Source organism: Dermochelys coriacea, chromosome 3 (genome assembly GCF_009764565.3).
Source record: "Dermochelys coriacea isolate rDerCor1 chromosome 3, rDerCor1.pri.v4, whole genome shotgun sequence".
NCBI classification, from domain to species: Eukaryota; Metazoa; Chordata; order Testudines; family Dermochelyidae; genus Dermochelys; species Dermochelys coriacea.
The window spans coordinates 205,012,075-205,033,066 of NC_050070.1; the positions used below are offsets into that span (position 1 = coordinate 205,012,075).

Here is a 20,992-nt window from a genome sequence, read left to right on the forward strand (position 1 = left end):
TATCTTTATAGACTGCTCTGCTTTTATTGGATTCTAAGTGGAAAGAAGACATTAAGCAAATAAAAACACCCGAAGAGTCTGTCCTTGTGCACACATTTCTACAAGATTAGCAAACTGAAGCATTTGCTACCCATCCTTTCTAGAGAGAGAAGACATCTTGTTCCCAATCTGGATCCTCACCCCCTGCTATAGCTCTTTTATGCCACTCAAGCTGTGCAAGGGGGCTGTAAAGCAGCATCACCAGATAACTGAGGATTCTCCTGGCATGAGAGAGTACCTGGGTGAATAAAGCAGGTGAGTGTGACAAACAATAGGAAGGAAGAAAGGATGAGTACAATTAACAAGATCATGGGTTACATAGATTGGCTGTGTGGTTGTGAATTAATTGGAAGCTTTACATAAATAGGTCAAATCAGCAAAGAGTGGAGGGGGTGTTTCCCCGCCAGATAAAATGGTAATGGACCATTTGAATCCATTCCCTTTTGTGTTCCAGGTTGTCATGCTGGCGATGTACAACCTGTCTCTGGAAGGAACTGGCCGTCAAGGATACTTCAGATGGAAAGAAGATATTTGTGCTTTTATTGAGAAACACTGGACTTTCCTATTAGGGAACAGGTAAAGCCAATATTTCCCTGAAACTCGGAATGGAGATCACAGAGGGAAGAAATTGTGTTACTCAGTTAGGAAACAGGAATTCCAGATTATTCAGAGATTTCTCTCTCAATTCAATTCAGGGCGGACAAAAAGGAAGAAAATGGAGGGTTTGATCTGCAGAGCTCAAACAGGGATACGAAGCGATTTCTCAGGAATAAACCTGTTACACAGTGAAAGAGAGTTAGTGTTGTACAGAACTGGACACAGAGCTTTGTACTTTTGTGGGAATTTCCCAGATTCCGTTCAGTGTAACCCTCCAAAATCATAACCCTAAAATCTCACTTAATTGCCTCTGAACACATAGGGCCTGATTCTAATCTCATTTACGCAGGTGTAAATAAGGGAGGATGCCATCAAAATGAATAGAATTACACTGACACAAAATTGATGTGGGATCAGAACCCACAGAGAAAGAAACTAATTTTTCCTATTTCATCTTATTTTGGATCTTTTCTTAATGAAATCTCTTGTTTACTAGTCACTACAAAACACTGTGGTGTTTTTCACAGTATATGTAGGGCCCTACCAAATTCCCGGTCAACAGCTGCCTCTCTCCAGCTGCCCAGCTCTGAAGGCAGTGTCGCCAGCAGCAGCGCAGAAGTAAGGGTAGCAGTACCGCAGTCCACTCTCTCCCTCCCCCCCCCGCCAAATAACCTTGCGACCCCTTTCCCCCCAACTCAGTTTTTGGGTTAGGACCCCTACAATTACAACACCATGAAATTTCAGATTTAAATTGCTGAAATCATGAAATTTATGATTTTTAAAATCTTTTGACCGTGAAATTGACCAAAATGGACTATGAAGTAGGTCTATGGTAGGGCCCTAAGTATATGTTTTAGCTATAAATTCAGGGGGTTAAATAAAAGTGGCTCACTTTACAATTTTTAACCACTCTGGGATAGCCTACAAATTTCAGGGATGTACACCAAAGGTTGCTTATACCATGTGTGACGTTTGGATGCGTGTGATAAGGAGAGAGTCAATATAAGATTTTCCTTCAGCAGCAGGGATCATTCTATTTTCTAATTGATTTAATGGTGTCAGGAAAGTAGCTAACAGAATAAAAGGTCCTGTTCAAAATTGATAACGCTTTTCTCTCTCAGCACAGTAGTTTGACATTGTTAGACACGCAGAGCATGGAATGTGTTTTTCTAAGTGTGCCCTGCAACTCACAGAATCTGTTCTGATTCTGATGGAAAGGGACACGCATATGCCAGTGGGGACACAAGGGAGACAAAACAAGCCTCTGGAGTCATAGTTTGGATTGACAGAATGGACATAAGTATCTGGCCTTTCTGTCTAATTGGAATGTATTTCTTTTGCGTTATTGTTTCTGTTTAAAACACAGGTACCTGATTTCTGTGTTACCCTGACCACCGCCATTGATGGTACCAATAAAACAGGATTCAAATGAGGCAGCTGTCCCACCAGGCTCTGCTTCTAGAGGTTTTAGGACTGACTTCTTTGCACGCAGCAGCATCATGATAGGAAGACAGCTGATGGCTCATTCTCCTCACTGTGAAATCCATCACTTCCTGTGTGTGCTACTCGCTTCTGGGACGCGTTGCATGCACTTTTCTCCTTTCCTTGTTACACCTAGCCTCCAGCAGGAATGCTTCCTGTCCTCCATGCATGCGCCCCTGTGGGAGAATGGAGGATGGTTCCTCTTGCTTGGAGGAGAGAAACCAGAACAGTCTCCTGCAAAATGACTTCTGCCCTGCATGTTGTCCCAGAGCTTGGTGGTGCAGCTGCTTCATTTGAATCTAATCACAGGTGAGGCTGAACCCAGAACTCTCTTAAATGGCTGGCTTGCCCTGTGGCAGCCTACAACAAAAACTCAACACCGTCTGACCTGCTGTCACAGGGTGAGGTGGCCATTTAAAGGGAGTCCTGGATTCAGTCTCACATGTGACTAGGTTACTTCTCCGTCCACTAGATCATGTGATGAGAGCATGTGACTCAAAAGCAGGCCTGCTGGGAAATGCAAAGGCAGCCTGAGAGAGAGCACTCAGAGAGAGTTCAGGGAGTCTGCTGGAAGAGGGCAGATTGGTAACAACTCTCCAGTGCTCCCAGGCAGAAGGCCTGAGAGAGAGAGAGACAGACAGACAGACAGACAGACCTGCAGGGAGCAAGAGCCTATTGAGGAACAAGTCTTAGCTGAGGGACTTGCAGGAGCGGCTGCTGCTGGGGGAGAAGCCACAGCTTGGAGGTCTGCAAAGGATTGTGAGCCTGAGGAGAACAGCTGTAGCATGCTCAGAACTAAGTACCATGTATGAAAGGTGGGAGCCAGCTAGAAAGGGCTGGATGGAAGATTTGTGTTGTTGTGAACTTCGTGTTCATCATGCCAATTCCCCCAAAAAGGGGAATTAGCGAGAAAATGCCCACAGGGTGAAGTTGGATTAACTGGGGAAGAAGGGGAAACCGAGGAAGTGATAGTGCCTCAAGCCCGAATGGGGTAAGCCCTGATACACAGGCAAAGAGCGCATACTCTTCACAAGTGCAGAAACAAAAGCAAAAAGGCAGTTTAAAAAAAAAAATCCCACCAGCGGTAATACTCAGTGGAAGCAAAGCAAAGGAAGGAGAAGTTCTGCTCCTTTCCTCCTCCTTGTTCTTTGTCCTCACCATGTCTCATTGCTTCCCCCTTGCCTGACTCCTGCTTCAAAATACTACGGAGGTGACTGCCATTTCATCTTGAAGTGGCACATTCCCCAAGAGCAGAGGGGGGCGAGGGCAGGGTCGGGAGAGAGCATCCCCACTACCTTTCCTCAAACAGCATCATTGTGCAGCCACCCCTCAACCAGCACCTGCCTCCTCCACCTAGAACCAGCTATGGGCTCTCGCTGTGCCATCAAGCCCACACTCCCTGCTGCTTTTTTCAAGTGCCCACGGAGCATAAACAGACGAGGGGGCCTGTGCTATACCCATAGAAAACTTTCGCCAAATACACTGAAATCCAGGTTCTCAGAGCAGTTTTGTCAGGAGTTTAAATTAGGGGGAAGATGTAAAACGGGTCGACAACCTATGGTATGCGTGCCAAAGATGGCACGCGAGCCAATTTTTAATGGCATGCTGCTGTCTGCAGGAGACTGCAGCATACAATTAAAAATCCGGCCCGGCCTGGCCCACTCTTCTCAGCCCCTGCCCACCGCTCTCTCCTTGCAGGGCAGGCAAGCTTCCCCCGCCTCTTCCCCCAGTGTGCAGGGTTCCTGCCCCTCCTTCTCTCCCTCCCTGCGGCTGATCAACTTGACAGCCCTTGCTACGGAGGGGGAGAGGGAAAAGCAGAGCCGCAGCACGCTCTCTGCTCTGGGGACCTTGGGGAAGGGAGTGGAATTGGCATATCCCCTCCAGCCTCCTTCTGTGAGCCGCTCAGGGCAGGGGACTGGAAGCACATCCATGACCCCAGCCCACACCCCCAACCCTCTGCCTTGACCCCTCCACCCCCCTTACACAGCCCCAGCCCTCTGCCCTGACCCCTGCACCTCCTTCACACACCCACAGCCCTCTGCCCTGACCCCTGCACCTCCTTCACACACCTACAGCCCTCTGCCCTCACCCCTACAACCCCCTGCCCTGACTTCTGCACCCTCCTCACACACCCCCTGCCCAGACTCTTGCAACCCTCACACAAACCCAGCCCCCTCACACCCCATGCCCTGACTCTTGCACCCCCCACATCCACATCCCCACCCTGAGCACCAAATGGCAGCTCCTGCACACACCCCCCACATTCCCACCTGCACCCCTCGCACCAAATGGGAGCTGCCCAGGTAAGTGCTCCACACCCAAGCCTCCTCCCTCATTCTAGCTCCTGGCCAGACCCTGCACCCCAATCCCCAGCCTGCTTCTCCACTCTGTTCTCAGTGCACTCCCACCCTCATCTCAGTGCAGAGAGAGGAAGAGAATGGGCCAGAACCAGGGAGAAAGTAGGTACCTACTCTATGTGGACAGGGCTGGGACCCCAGACCAGCAGCAGGCTGAGCGGGGCCAGCAGCCGGGACCCTGGCTGGCAGGAGCTGGCGGACGGAACCCCAGACCATCAGCGGGCTGAGCCGCTCAGCCCACTGCTGGTCTGGGGTCCCAGCCGCCGACCCCACTCAGCCCGCTGCTGGTCTGGGGTTGTGGCTGCCAGCCGGGGTCCCGGCCGCAGGTCCCGCTCAGCCTGCTGCCGGCGTAGGTGAACGGAACCCCAGGCCGGCAGTGGGCTGAGCAGGCCGGTGGTGTAAGATCAGCATTTTCATTTAATTTTAAATGAAGCTGCTTCAACATTTTGAAAACCTTGTTTACATACAACAATAGTTTAGTTATATAATATATAGACTTATAGAGAGAGACCTTCTAAAAACGTTAAAATGTAGTATTGGCATGCAAAATCTTAAATTAAAGTGAATAAATGAAGACTTGGCACACCATTTCTAAAAGGTTGCCGACCCCTGATGTAAAATGACACCTTCTTACTCAGTAGATCTCTCCCTTCTCTCTCTCCCCCTTCCAATACCCCTCTCCCTTATGTATCTTGAGTCCTATCTACTGACTTTAACAACAGAATAAGTTTTTACTCTTCTTAGCACTGTTAAGTTAGCACAGCTACTGGAGAGTGAGCTGGATTCTGTTCTGGCTCTTGTATTGTCAATAGAACTGTTGATTAAGACCCAACTGCAGAATCTTTATAGTTGGTGATGTGAAAGCCGGAATAAACAAAGCACCAGCGGTTAGGAAAACCATCTCTTTACTTGTAAACTCCGCATATTTGATTTTGCGAGTCCCTGAGAGAGAATCAAAATGGAATCACTTTTCAGAGCAGAATCTAGTTGTTAATTCATAGCTGGGTCTTGGAACTTGGTGCCCCAGATTCCAGCTGGAAGTCACCCAGTGGAAATTAGAAAGAGTAGCACGGCTGAAATGCTTCAAGTCTGGAGGTCAAGTGAACTACTACATCAGAGTAAATGGCACAAGCATTCACCCTAGTCTTTTTGGCAAAGAAGAATAAAGTCTAACTAAAAATGTTCTTGGTGTCTCATTTTTCCCTCTCTTGATTTAGGAAGAAGACTTCAACTTGGTGGAGCACTGTTGCTGGTTGTCTTTCTGTAGGGAGCCCCTTGTTTTTCCGCTCAGGGGCACAGGAATTCGGAGAACCAGGATGGTGGAAACTTGTTCACAATAAGCCTCCTACGATGAAACCTGAAGCAGAGAAGCTCTCTGCATCTGCACTGAAAGCAAAAGGTAACTGTCATGATGACAACACACAGAATGGAATGGCACAGCTGTGGATGGGGTGGGTGGGGTTACAAGGCCTGATTCTGCTCTCATTTGCACTAGTTTTACACTGGTGTAAATCCACTGACTTCAGAGGAGTTTCTCCAGATTTATACCACTGTGAGAAGAGGTCTGTAGTATTTTACACCCTCTTTGTAGTGTACATACACGTATTGTCATTTAAATGATCCAAGTGCTTTTGTATTTTGTATTGCTTTCCTGTCTCTCTGATTACCACAATTTTTCTACTCCCTGTTACCTTGATGTTCTTCTCTTTTTAAAGCATCTTTTGTCGGTTTAGTCACAAGGAGTGAAATTCACTCCTGTGCAAGGGGCCAATGTTGGACTTCAGTGGTGCCTAATCTTTATGCTGGATGCTCTGCACAGGGGAGAATTTCAACCATGGCTTGAAGGCCCATCTTAAAAGACTACTATCAAAACTTGCTCATGTGGATACAAATGATGAGTAAAGGGGCATCAAAAGTTCAGTGCCTTTTAGAATAAATAAGCTATTTATTCTCTAGCAGCTTCAAAACCACCTCTGGATCCCATCATTACAGTGGAGGGGCTGAGGAAGCGGGTGAGCCGCAATCCTGTAGAGTCAGCCATGGAGCTGAAGGAGAAGAGGTCTCGCACTCAAGAAGCCAAGGACATTAGGAGAGCCCAGAAGGAGGCAGCTGGCTTCCTGGACCGAAGCACCTCCTCCACTCCTGTCAAATTCACCAGCCGAGGCCGTCGCCCTGACATGGTCCTGGAGAAGGGAGAGGTGATTGACTTCTCATCTTTGAGCTCCTCGGATCGAACTCCTCTGACAAGCCCGTCTCCTTCCCCATCTCTGGACTTCTCTGCTCCTGGGACGCCAGCTTCCCATTCAGCTACTCCCAGTCTGCTCTCAGAAGCAGATCTCATCCCGGATGTAATGCCGCCACAGGCCTTGTTTCATGGTAAGAGATGCCCTGTGTTTTGTTTAATAGGAAGTGACAAGCAGTTTCTAACAATAGGGTTGACATAGTTACCTTGACAAAAGAATACCGTTTGCTTTACTTCAAGGCATGATGGAAAATAACTGGCAAAGCGCAGTTTTCTTCCTAATTACATGACAATCTAAATTAGATTTTCACAGACAGATGTAGTCATAGATTCTAAGGCAGGAAGGGACCACTTGGTCATCTAGTGTGACATCTTTTATAACACAGGGCAGACAGTTTCACCCAGTAATTCCTGCATAAAACAATATGACAGGTAATAGTGTTGCAGGGTCAGGTCAAGGCAAAATTAGAGAGCTCTCTTAAAGGAAAGAGTCTTTCAGATCAGTAAAGTATTGAGGTTTTTTTGTTTGTTTGTTTTCTAGTGCTTTCATTTGTCTGAGTACAGACATGTAACATTCCCTAATCAAAGAGATGAATTCTGGGTCAGGTTGTGAGATGCTTACTGAAGCTGAATAATATTTTATACCATGAGTAGTCCATTGAAATGAATAGGGGGAGCACATGGAATAAGCACTACTCACTGTAAGTAAGGACATCACATCAGCTTTGCTCCATTAACTTAAGCGGAACTTGTCCAGTTTACAGCAGCTGAACATCTGGCCAGTAATCTGTAAGGCTTCAGCTCAACCCTGCCATTTTATTGCATCAGTTTTCATGCTCTTAAGGAATTTTTAAGGAAGCCATTAAGTAAAGAACAATTTTAAAAAGTGTTCCTTTAAAATAGGGGGGAAAAAAAAGAGTCTACATTTTGAAGGGACTATTGGTTTCGGTTGCCCCTGTTTTAAGGGGCCAAACTTTAAAGGGACCTTAAATGGCAGGTGCTCAGCACTTCCTGAAATCAGGATCCTTTCAGATTTCTCAAGTTGGGCATCCAAAATCACTAGTTACTTTTGAAAATGTAGGCCTAGGAGTGTCTGGCAGGCAGGATATTACAGGTAAACGCCACATTATATTTCCTTCACACTTAAACCACAAACCCCCTGGGCTGATGATGATCTTGCTATGCTGGGTTTGCATTTGTGTGTGTCTACTGAGTTATTTTGGTCTTCTGTACAGATGATGAAGAGATGGAAGGGGATGGAGTCATAGATCCAGGAATAGAGTACATTCCCCCTCCTAGTGGGCCAGTGGGTGCTGGGCCTATGATAGTGAGCCGAAAGAAAGTGAAAACGCCTGAGCAGATCAAGCAAGAGGTGGAGAGTGAAGAAGAGAAAGCAGAGAGGATGGAAGGTGACAGCGAAGACCCTGAAGATTCAAATGCATCCCTACAGGCCAGGGGACGAGACAAGAGGAAGCCACAGGTGGAGAAGGACAGTAAGCCCAAAGCTCCCAAGTACACATCTGTTAGCATCTATGAGGAAAAGCTACTTCTGAAGAGGCTGGAGGCCTGTCCCAATGCCGTGAGCATGACCCCAGAGGCCCGGAGGTTGAGGCGCAAGCTGATAGTCCGGCAGGCCAAGAGGGAAAGGGGACTGCCACTCTTTGACTTGGACCAGGTTGTGAATGCTGCTCTGCTTTTGGTTGATGGGATCTATGGAGCCAAAGAAAGAGGCATTTCCAGGCTGCCAGCAGGGCATGCAACATACAGAACAACTAGCCAGGACTTCAGGATCCTGGACAGGTACCAGGTGAGTGCTTTCAATTCCAAGTTATCTCCTGGGGCCAGCTGTATCAGGGTTTCTGTTACATGCAGTAGACAACAAACTGAGGAAATCTGGCTCCCAAAGTAAAAAGGATTACAAGAATGAGCTTCATTTTTTAAAGGACTTGTATCCACACCAACACACTTCCCAGCTCCATTCTACAGTCGGTTAATACTCTATAACAGGGGTAGCCAACCTGAGCCTGAGGAGGAGCCAAAGAGCCACAGTAATATGTCAGCAGTCCCCCATCAGCTCCCCCACCGCTCCCAGCACCTCCCACCCACCGGCAGCCCTGCTGATCAGCACCTCCCCATCCCTTCCCGCACCTCCCAGTCAGCTATTTTGTGGCGTGCAGGAGGCTCTGGGGGGGAGGGAAGAGGAGCAAGGGCATGGCAGGCTGAGAGAAGGGGGCGGGAAGGGGTGGAGTGGGGGCAGGGCCTGCAGCAGAGCCAGGGGTTGAGCAGTGAGCACCCCCTGGCACATTGGAAAGTTGGCGCCTGTAGCTCCAGCCCCAGAGTCGGTGCCTATACAAGGAGCCGCATATTAACTTCTGAAGAGCCGTATGTGATTCCGGAACCACACGCTGGCCACCCCTGCTCTATAAAATACAAACACGTGTAGATGCCACCGTTGCTAAGTTCCAGTTGCTCATGCTCCTTCTACTCTCAAACACTATGGTGATGGAGCCTGTGTAAGTACCTTGACAAATTGCATTACTTTCTTGCCATCCAGGACCATGGGCACTCCCAAGATGACAGTGAGTGATGGGTGCATTCAGAACCTTGCAGGATCAGGCTCTGAAATTGGGGGGAGCTGTGAAGTCACTATAGGCAGGAGCACTGGACTGTAGGTGCCAGACTCCCTGGTTGGACAGGTGGAAACCCTGACTGTGAGAAGTCTTTTCCCCCTGTAGCTTTGGGTTCCAAACATTAGGCTGTTGGCAGCTCCCCTGACATGACCGTTTATTTTTGTCCTGCCATGTAGACAATGCTGCCTGCTATGAAGGGATATAGGCACCAGACAACAAAATTTCTGTACCGACTGGTAGGCTCAGAAGACTTGGTGACAGACCACAGCATCGTCAGTCCCTACACGTCTCGCGTCCTGAAACCTTACATCAGGTACAGACTCCTAGAGTCTGAATCTCACTTCTGTCATTCTCTCCTCCCATTCTTAGGGGCAGACTGGTGCAGGATGCTCAGGATTGCAAAAGCATCCTGGCTTCTGGTGAATAGCTTGTATTTTTGCCTGGTTGGGCGCAAGTTTCCACATGAATGAATGGAACACAACATCCTCTTGTAGCACTTGTAGTATATCAGAGAAATATTTCCTGTGCAGCAAACATTTAGCAGCAGTGGCAGTTATTGTTACCAACTTGTCTTTCACATTGTTGATTGTTTTTGTGGTACTGGCAGGCGTGACCATGAGACGAAGCCTCCTAAACTCCAGCTGCTGGCAGAAATCTGTGCCCATCCACACAAGAACGATCCCGACTGGAAGGCTGAGCCTGAAGCACCCATCGATTACTGCTATGTTCGCCCGAACCACATCCCCACGATCAACTCCATGTGCCATGAATTCTTCTGGCCTGGTAGGATTCCCTCAGTACTTGGTTTTCTAGGAAGGAAAAGGTTTTGTTTCAAAAATTATTTTTGGAGCAGGTCTGTTTCCTCAGTGGGTATTTGTTTGGCTCAGTTATTCTAGAAATATTTATTTAAGAGGAATTCTGTCAGATGGTCTGTGCTGGAATGACATGTCAGCCTCTACATTTCTGAGACCAAACCGTACTGGGCAATTGGGCCTTGAGTCAGCAAAGCACTTAAGCATGTACTGTGCTTGTAGCGTGTGAGCTAAGAGGACTACTTGCATGCCTAAAGTTAAGCACCCGCTTAAGTGTTTTGCTGAATCAGGGCCCTATCATAGTAAACAGAGGTTTTACCAGACACTGTTCCTAACTGGTGTGAGAAGAAAGTTTCTTCCCAGTAAGCACACAGCCACAACGCACTGGACTGGAACTCAGGCGATCTGGGTAGGATTACTGCCTCTGCCACATGCTCCCTATGTGACCATGGGCAAGGTCCTTAATCTCTCTGGGCCACAGTTTCCCTTTGGTAAAATAGGGATTATAGTATTTATTTGTCTGTGTTGCTTTTTATTTATTTTTTATTGTAAGCTCTTTGGGGCAGGAGCTGTGTCTTACTATGTGCACGTCACATTCAGCCCTGATCTTGGGTGTGGTTCCTAGGCAGTAGAGACTTAGTAATGATGATCTGCTATGTAGTTCAGCATCTCTAACACTGCAAACTAAGTTTTTCATAACACACAAGCAAGCAGTCCTCACCTATATTTTAAAATCAATATTTGCACTACACTTGGCAGATTATTATTATTAGATATTATTTGTATTGCAATAGCACCAGTAAGTCCTAAATTGGCATGTCTGTCTTTACACATGCCACTTTGGAAAGCATGAGACACCCTCTGGTTCTCACAGAAACTGAACACCTTTATCACAACTCTCCCCCACGTCCCTCCAAATCCCTCAATCCCCCATCCACTCAGTGCCTATCCTTATGGCACAGACAGGAATTTGTGATAAGCACCAAGGCCCAAATACACAAAATTATTTAGGCTCCTAGTGGAAACACATCTATCTAGTTTTAATTTAGCTAGCTCATGTACCAGAGCACTGAAGATGCAACAGAGTGGGCTAGCCCTGTGAGTAATTACCCAGGGTTTTGGTCAGTCCTTTGCCCTGGCTTCCCTGCTCTGGTACCTAAGCTAATGAGATTAAAGATAGCTTGAGTATGTGTAGCCAAACTGCAGTCACACTGGGTGTCAGTTAAAGGTGTGATTTTCTACTGAAATAGTTATACCAGTACAGCCCTTAGTGTGGATACAATTATACTGGTATAAAGGAGCCTGATACTGATACAAGAACCTCCAGAAATAAGGCTTGTCTACATGAGGAAATTATACCAGTATAAGGAAGGGTGTGAATTTAAAGTGCTCTAATTATACCAGTGTGACTCCCTATGTGGACTATAAGGTAGATAGAAAGCTGGCTAGAGCATCAGGTTCAATGGGTAGTGATCAATGGTTCCACGTCTAGTTGGCAGCCAGTATCAAGTGGAGTACCCCAAGGGTTGGTGCTGGGGCCAGTTTTGTTGAATTCTTCATTAATGATCTGGAGGATGGCGTGGATTGCACCCTCAGCAAGTTTGCAGATGACACTAAACTGGGAGGAGTGGTAGGGATAGGTTTGCTGGAGGGTAGGGATAGGATACAGAGGGACCTAGACAAATTAGAGGATTGGGCCAAAAGAAATCTGATGAGGTTCAACAAGGACAAGTGCAGAATCCTGCATTTAGGAAGGAAGAATCCCATGCACCGCTACAGACGAGGGACTGCGTGGCTAGGCAGCAGTTCTGCAGAAAAGGACCCAGGGGTTACAGTGGACGAGAAGCTGGATATGAGTCAGCAGTGTGCCGTTAGCCTACTTGGCAACAAGGGCATTTTGGGCTGTATAAGTAGGAACATTGCCAGCAGATCAAGGGACGTGATCGTTCCCCTCTATTTGGCAGTGGTGAAGCCTCTTCTGGAGTACTGTGTCCCGTTTTGGGCCCCACACTACAAGAGGGATGTGGAAAAATTGGAAAGAGGCAAAAGTGGAGGACAACAAAAATGATTAGAGGGCTGGGACACATGATTTATGGGGCGAGGCTGAGGGTACTGGGATTATTTAGTCTGCAGAAGAGAAGAATGAGGAGGGATTTGATATCTGCTTTCAGCTACCTGAAAGGGGGTTCCAAAGAGGATGGATCTAGACTGTTCTCATGGTAGTGGATGACAGAACAAGGAGTAAAAAGAAAAGGAGCACTTGTGGCACCTTAGAGACTAATAAATTTATTTGAGCATAAGCTTTCGTGAGCTACAGCTCACTGCATCCGATGACGTGAGCTATAGCTCACGAAAGCTTATGCTCAAATAAATTTGTTAGTCTCTAAGGTGCCACAAGTACTCCTTTTCTTTTTGCGAATACAGACTAACATGGCTGCTACTCTGAAACCTGTGATTCTGTGTGGAGCTGAAGTTATGGCATAAGAGTGGCTTTTTTCTGGTTTAGCTTATGTAGCTTTGGAAGCAGTTTAAACAGCCTAAAAAAGTTACTCATTCTGGAATGTGTGTGTCTAAACAGGAGAGTTATACCAGTATAATGTACAGTGCTTTAACCATACTGGTATAATTATACTAGCATAAGTGAAACACCTCCCATGTAGATGAGCCCTAAACTGTACTATATAAAGCCAGTATACACGCCATGTTGGGGGTTGTACTGCTTTATAACCAGTACAGTCAAAGCCATACAACTTTGTGTACAGACAAGCTCTGAGTCATTTCACAGTAGACTGCAGCCCTGAGATAATTAACACTTCTCCTTATCACTGATTCCTCTCCACCCAGCTCTTTCTCAAACAAGAGATTGGTTAATTCCACTGTTTGCTCCCAGTGTTCCATGAAGTTTTAAATCTCAAGAATAATACGTGTTACAGAAAAACCATATGCTGTTACTCTGTTATTCCACCTTTGGAAATACATCCATTGTTGGCATTTTTGTGATGGTTTTAATGAGCATATGAGGAAACAAGAAGGGTCTGATTCTTTCCTGCCTTGCATCTTGCTTAGGAATTTCCATCTGTGGAAAATGGGTGTAAAATATTACCAAATTAGAATGGTAATGGCTTACATGTACTGGACACTACTTTTGCCCAGGTGTAATGGAGAGTCTGGCCCTTATATTTATTATTAATTATTTCTGTTACCATAGTGCTTAGGAGCCCCAGGCATGGCCCAGTATCCCATTGCACTAAGGACTGTACAGACACTGATCAAGTGCACTGTTCTACTCTGAAAAGTGACTTAAAGGATAAGTCTATTGCCACTTAATTAAAAGGTAGTTCGGGCCTTTGTAAAGGCTCAGAGAATTAAAATTTTTTGTTTACAGGCTAGGAGGGATCAGCAGAGGGTAAACCAAAAACATGTGAGGAGTGTCCAAACTAGCTTTTACAAAGGCTATGTCTTCACTGCAAAAGGTTTGGGTTTTTTACACAGAGATAATAAAATCCTACTAGAGATAAGGCAATATAGTTTTCCCCCTTGAGGTACTAGTTGAAGTAAACCCCAGGTGGGGATTGTAGGGCTGATTAACTGACTATGCTAAGATAAAAACTACAATGCCTTGTCTCCACTAAGATTGTGCATCAACAAAACTAACTTAAGTTAAAAGAAAAGGAGTACTTGTGGCACCTTAGAGACTAACAAATTTATTAGAGCATAAGCTTTCGTGAGCTACAGCTCACTTCATCGGAGCTGTAGCTCACGAAAGCTTATGCTCTAATAAATTTGTTAGTCTCTAAGGTGCCACAAGTACTCCTTTTCTTTTTGCGAATATAGACTAACACGGCTGCTACTCTGAAACCTAACTTAAGTTAGTTATCTTGCCATAACTTTTTTTTTTCCAATGAAGACATAACCAAAGATACTCACTTCCTCTATTTAACTGATGCAAAAAATCTCTAGTGAATCTAAACTCCATAAATCAGATTTAAATTTGGGCAGGATCATCTTAATTTCTGTACTTCATTTCAAAACCTATGAACCCTTTCTTGCATGTGCAAAAAGTCCAGTGTTACTCTCTCATCCTTCTTCATGAAAAGAGGTCTCATCTGCAGAAGAAAGGAGGTGGCTTCCTTACACATGGCTTCTTGAGGTTCCACATTGATTGTATCTCCCTGGCTCTAGACCGGATCTGACCAGTGTACAAATACAAATACAGTTTTTCAGTCTGCAGCCCTGGAATCTCAACCTGAGATCTGAAATTCTTTTGGAGTCGCATATTGCCAGCAATACAATCCTGTTGATGAGCAAGCTGTAACAGAATCCATTACACTGTCCCATAGCTTTATTGGCTATGCAGGACAGAAGTACTATCAGAAGTAAAGAGCAGTACAAACACGTTTAGGACCCAGTCCAGCTACCATTTACACATGTAACTTTATTCGTGTGTGTGTTTGGAATTGGGCCCTTTATGAATTCAGTAGCTGTGGCTCTGAATACACACGATAAGATCATCAGTTGGGTAACAAGATGCCATTTTTACCATCACTTTTTAGAACAGAACCACATTTTAAGTTAGTTTTTTGTCTTTATTTTCATACCGTTTGGGTGTGAATCAGTGTTGTTAATTTCTTAGCACCGGCTGCTGTAGAGTCTGTTTTTAAGGATTTTTTTCTTCTGTACGTGGGCTAAATGCTGCTCCCGTTGACTTCAACAGTAAGACTTCTTTTTTGGCCCTATAGACTGATAGCATCTTTTTATGCATAAGAGTTTGAAAATGACAACAAAAAGTAGTAGTTGAGCAGATTCTCCTGAAAAACATGCTTTTTAACACTCTTTAAGCTGTTAATTTCCCTTAAATTCCATCATGCCCTGACTGTATGATACTGTATGAACTGTTTTGTATTGAATTAACATTTCCCTTTGGTTTGCAGTGCTTTATAGCTGTGCTCTTCTCACACCCTGTAGGAATTGATTTGTCAGAATGCTTGCAGTATCCAGACTTCAGCGTTGTTGTCCTTTACAAAAAAGTCATAATTGCCTTTGGCTTCATGGTGCCAGATGTGAAATACAATGAAGCTTACATCTCTTTTCTGTTTGTTCACCCTGAGTGGAGAAGAGCAGGGATTGCAACCTTTATGATCTACCATCTTATTCAGGTAGCTGCAAGATTCTTCTCCTTGATAAGGAGCCAGTATTGTCCCCATCTTTATGTATGGATGCAAACAGTGCTGAGTCAATACCGCTTGTTTTTATCCTCTCTCTCTCCGCTTCCCATCCTTTGTTATCTTGTTTGTGTATTTACATGAGTGATGTGCTACCATGTGTGAATTTTTATTGTGAAAATCATTATACTCAAACAGAATTTTTTAATGGATTCAAAAGGACATTGTCAAATAGGGTAGGCTATGGGGGATTGGATGGCTAGGAGATTAACCGAGTGATATAGGCCTTGTCTGTATTTGGGTTTGGCTCTAATTCATCCATCAGCAGCCAGTAACTGTGCAGCAGCAACACTGCAAACCGCAAGCGTAGAGAAGAAAAGTTGCGATCTACACTGGATGAGCTAATCCCAGTTTCAAGCAGGGGAAGGCTCAATCAGTACCAGTATAGCTTTCCTTACCTATAACTCAGCTACACCAGTCACTGGCCACTGATGACTAGATCACAAGCAGAGTTAATGCCATAGACTCTGACATGTAGGGTGCTTGTTCAAATGTATCTCGGTTTAGGTAAAGAACAAATGTTTGTCACCTGGATCAAACGTGAGGAATGCCCACATTTTACAAACATGTTAACTGCCTCGAGTTCACTGGCATCAGTGAACTCAAGGTACAAAAGTCTAGTGAGGACACATCCTTAGAAGAGATGCCAAAATTCAAAGGGGCATGAAAACTGAATTAGGTCTCCTCTATGGCAGAGTTTCGGCCCATTGTGGAAAATTACCACTACTGTTTGCAGGATCTAAAATAAACAGTTCACCAAATTCTGCTCACAGTTACACTGGGATAAAACCAAAGTAGTACCATCAAGTTCAATAGAGCTAACCAGGATTTGCACTGGGGTCCCACAAACCGACGCCAGTCATACGAGAGATTGCCACTTCACATTAGGCTTCTGTTTGACTGCCACTGATCTGCTGTGTATTTGTGTCTATGGTGGGAGGCAGGTTATATTCAGTTTGAGATGAACTGCTGGCAGTAGCATAATCTACAATAGACTAGATTCCATCCTCTGATGCAAGCAGCACACTGTGAATTGTGTGAATGCAATTCCAAAAGATACACATTTCACTGGGGGCAAGGCAGCATATTTCTAATGTTCTGGTTCTAATTTTTCTTTTTCAAAAATGTCCCCTAATTTTGATTGCTTTATTCTGGCCTCATACAGGTGGGAGTCTTATTACTAGCTTCTGAAAACAAGAATTAATTTTTCTGCACGCCAAGATTCAAATGCTCTGTCATTAAAATTCTTTAATGGCTGTGTCCTGCTCCATCCTTGTACTTACCATTTGGATGTAATGGATGCAAAATGCTTTCAGAGCATGGCATGAAAGGAGTTCTAAAAGTCAGAAGAATGATTATATTAAACATATTGGAGAGTTTTTATGAATAATCTGATTGCTAAATAACAAGGAACCTCCAAGTTAATGTCAGAATTGCCACTTACTATCTGCACACAGATATTTAGCTGGGCTTCTCAGGCTGTGAGCCCGGGGGCTCAAGGATGGGAGTGGATCAGGCTGGGATCTACTGGAATTCCAATGTGACACACCTGGAGGTAACCCAGTGGTGCCAGTGTGATTCTAGCAAGTCTAGGTGTATTTGATGACAGAGGTGTGTCTCTAGTCCCATCCTACTCTTTTGGATGTTTGTTCTTCAGGTGACTGTTAAGTTGTTGAGATTATTTTAATTAACAATTACACTGAAAAAGGAGATAGAAAATTGATAAATTACAGTCTAGTTTCTGTTCCTGACCTCAGACTGCTGATTACTCAATCACAAAGGTTTTTGATAACCATAGGTTCCCATCTGATTTCAGCTGTTGCTATGTGTTGTAATTTCTCTGTTCAAGGCCTCTGCTTTCTCACATTTCCCTAACTAGTTAAATTCTAGATTTAAGAGTTCTTCACCTCCTCCTTTTCCCTGGAGGCTCTCTCATTGTCTGGCTGTTTTTTTCTTGGCAGACTTGCATGGGCAAAGATGTTACTCTTCACGTCTCTGCAAGCAAACTCCGCTATGCTGCTGTATCAAAAATTTGGATTAAGACTGAAGAATACATTTTGGATTTTTACGACAAATATACCCCTTAGATAGCAAGGAGTGCAAGCATGCATTCTTTCTGAGATTGCGACGATAATATACCACGGATACACAGAGCTCTGTGGAAAACCTGACAGGCTGTATTAAGAGTTGCCATGGATTTCAGCTCAGGAGGTTGGCTGTTAGGGTGCAGTGATGCCTTTATCGCTAACATCAGCAGTGATATACTGTATGCTTAATTTGCAATCTGAGATTGATTTATAGCCTCCATGGGGGTGTCAAGCAACAGGCCTGAGAGTATGAACTGGGACACAATGGAAGGGGAATTTCCTGCCTCTTTTTGGTGAGCCCTTGACAAACAATTAGACTTCAAAGGGGCTGGAGGACATTAAATTCTCAAAACTAACAGTGTGTTGCAGTGGTTGTGTGTTCAGTATGAAGTTGTGCAGTGCACAGTATTCTGTAGCAGGAACAGGATGTCAGGTGTGTTCGTAGCTAGGTGAGGTTAGCTACACAAGCTGCTAAGTCAGCTCTTTGAAATCTTTAAAATCCATCTATCAGTTTCTGAAGGCTATAAAGCACCCCTCCAACCATGGGCCCAGCCTTGCTGGCTCCAGCACCCCACCCCCTTATGCCATAGGCACTCTGGCTGGAGGAATCTTAGCACAAGAGCTGAGGCAGTTGTGAAATTTGAAATCTGATCCTTGCTTTATGGCATTAATCTATTGTAACCTAGCGGGAACAGGGGGCAAAGATGAGGCAGTAACTTTCCTCAGAAGAACCCAGTCTGTGATTGCAAGGCTCTAAATGTTATCGGGTATGCCAAGAAAAGTGTTAAGGCAACAAAAGAAGCAAACACGGGGCTTGCCTCACACTGAGGACTAGTCCTTTTCCTATATAGTTTAGCAACTCCTACTCCCCTTTTACTGCAGGTGAACAGTAGCTTGCCAGGTTGTTTTACAGTTTAGCCGGTTGTAGATACGGCAGTCTGTGCATCTGGAACATGAGCCACACCTTCTGCATAGTCTTAATGTCAAGGCCACATAGCTGCAGAGAACAGATATGGTTTTTTAAATCCACCTTGTATACATTTCAGGTGCCTAAGTATGGTAGTTGTTGCCTTAATGGAGTCTGCATTCTAATCTGGGCAGAGAGACAGACACTGTGTCTGTTTTTGTACAGCCAAGGTAAGCCCTCCCTGAGACACGCATGTAATTGGTACTAGAAAAAACTCATGACTTTTGAAACCATTTGAGAACTATCTGCCCTGCCATCTGTGCACATTTCCAAATATTTTATGACTGTATGTGAAAATCCTTGATGTTACTGATGTTAAGAGTTAGCTGTTTCTGGAAAGTTCTGTCCTCAAGTGAAATTAAAGACCTTCTCTTGGACAAGCCCAGCTGCAGTCATATAGTGTGTTCATTTATTTTTCCCATCATTCACTTCTACCGTCTTTTTTTGATGTCGGGGGCTCCGTACACTCGCCTCTATTGCGCAACTGCATAAGGGCCATAGAGGATCTTGCCTTAACAGGCCCTTTCCACACTCTCCAGAAGACAACATAAGTGTTTGATTATGATATCAAGCAGTATCTTAAATAATCCATGGAAATGAAACTGTTTTTTGGATTTTAAGACAAAATATGCAGTGAGATTAATTTTCAAGACACCCTTAACTTTGTATGTGCACAACTGTGCCCCATCCAAGAAAGGAAGGACGGGCCAGCGATTAGGGCACTAGCCTTGGACTTGAAGATCCAGCTTCAATTCCCTGCTCTACCAGACTCCTGGTGTGACTGTGAGCAAGTCACCTAGCGTCTCTGTGCCTCAGTTCCCCATCTGTAAAATGGGGGGAATGGCACTTCCATACCTCACAGGGGTGGTGTTAAACAAAATATATTAACGATTGTGAAGTGTTCTGACACAATGCCGATAGAGGACAAATAAGTTAAATAGAGTCCTCTGCAGTTTTGTGGGCAAGTGAAATGTAGGCACAAGTGACAATACAGAGATGGCTACATTCTCTGACTTGTAAATATTGCTTGTCCATGTAAAGTCAGCCAGTTAGCTGTCTAAATTCTGTGCCTGGTTCCTACAGTTTACTGTACTCCCAGAACTGTGGGGTTAAAATGAGATACCTGATTACCATGATTAATATACTCTGCAGCATGCTATTGTGCTGCCTACGCATACACAAAATCCCTTTCACATAGTGCTACCTTGTTGAGGTCCTTTGGAAATGTGGTTCTCATCTACTGCATCATAATGTTCTTCTGGTGTGAAAGCAGGATGCCACCAGAACTGGCAGTAAAATCGCTCTCGCAGGCAGTCTAGCAAGACATCGCTAGCACTGAATGGCCATGGAAATGAAAGCACCCTTGAGCCCCGTGAAAGTCCTTCCGAGTTGAGTCTGAAGTACGTGGGTGGGGCTATGCTGCTCGTGTTGTACCTGTCCAGGGATTCATGGCTCTATAGGATATGGAGTTTGTTTTCACTTGTGACTCAAAACTGCTATAGTGTCTCAAAATTCAGCTGCTTCTATTTTTTCAGCTAACCAGGCAGAATGCAGAAAAGCTCATTAAACTGAAGTTTCCTTTAGAGATGATGGGCTGGGCTGTCCCCACTATGAGAGATCAGGGTCAGGTCCTTAGGCTGGTAGCACTGAGGAGGCAGCATGTCCAGTCCTGGGGAAGGACTTCCTTCTCTATGGTGCAGTTTTGATGGGTTCCAAGGGAGCTGTGCACAGCCTTTCCCCATTAGACAGTCACCACACCATGAGGCCTTTGAGGGGGTGGGAGTCCAATGTGGGAATTCTTTGTGCTCAGAGGACCCACCTGAAGAGGTAAAAAGGAAGTTTTATATCCCAGAATGTTAACCGTTTGTCTCCCCAACCACCAGCTATGGTTGTACTATGGGGTGACTCCAGTCTCCTTTCCTCTCACACATTGAATCTATTGTAGACCTTGTCTACGCTATACAGTTTTGTCCATAAAAGTTATGCCGCCTTAATTAAAGCCACTGTTCCATGTCCACCCTAACTCCTTGAGGTGGCAGAGCACATACACACTAACAACTCTTGCATCAGACCCAGAGAGCAGTGCACTGTGGTACCTATCCCACTGTGCAACTGGCCGCAGGGGGCTTTGGGAAGGGTTTCCAATGCCTCATTGGGCAGGTACAGCATCACATGATGTAGGTTTCTCAATCCCATCCTTGTCAGCCGCTTTTCAACTGAAGTGTGGTGGGGGAGGGAGAGGAGAGCAGTGTGTCTGGGGTGTGGGAGACAGCAGACTGACTGACCGACCTACCCTGCAGCAAGGTGCGGGGGACACCCTCCCATGTCACCCCCCAGCTCTGCTTGGCCCAGCAGTCTCTCCCGAAACAACTCGCTCTGCCTGTCTGCGTACCTATGGGTCTGTGATTCCTGCCGAGGCCTCCCCTAGCCGCCCCAGCTGCTGGGAGCTGCATCCTGAGCAGCTCCATGAGCTCAGCTCTCCCTGCTGAGGAATGTCAGAGCAGCACAGCAGTCCCCTCTCCTGTCCTCCCCCACCCCCGCCCCCTGCAGCAGCAGC

At 45.4% G+C, this 20,992-nt stretch overlaps 1 protein-coding gene and 1 long non-coding RNA gene across 4 annotated transcripts in view; one reads left to right on the plus strand and one right to left on the minus strand.

The window, feature by feature from the left end:
* The window catches only part of KAT14 (lysine acetyltransferase 14), a 24,583-nt gene extending 5,766 nt beyond the window's left edge, over positions 1–18,817 (plus strand). Inside the window, exons 3-10 of one of the 2 annotated variants that reach the window (XM_038396958.2) lie at positions 494–615; positions 5,693–5,874; positions 6,432–6,851; positions 7,953–8,524; positions 9,524–9,660; positions 9,955–10,130; positions 15,125–15,315; positions 17,343–18,817. In XM_038396958.2, the coding sequence (XP_038252886.1) occupies positions 494–615; positions 5,693–5,874; positions 6,432–6,851; positions 7,953–8,524; positions 9,524–9,660; positions 9,955–10,130; positions 15,125–15,315; positions 17,343–17,468 (1,926 nt within the window). In that variant the 3' untranslated portion in view covers positions 17,469–18,817. The remainder of the gene's footprint in view (positions 1–493; positions 616–5,692; positions 5,875–6,431; positions 6,852–7,952; positions 8,525–9,523; positions 9,661–9,954; positions 10,131–15,124; positions 15,316–17,342) is intronic. The other variant, XM_038396959.2, reaches the window with a different exon arrangement.
* Positions 16,103–20,992, minus strand: part of LOC119853653 — a 12,729-nt gene continuing 7,839 nt past the window's right edge. For both annotated transcript variants that reach the window (XR_005292165.2, XR_006280389.1), the window contains one exon: positions 16,103–20,254. This is a non-coding gene — a long non-coding RNA (uncharacterized LOC119853653). The remainder of the gene's footprint in view (positions 20,255–20,992) is intronic.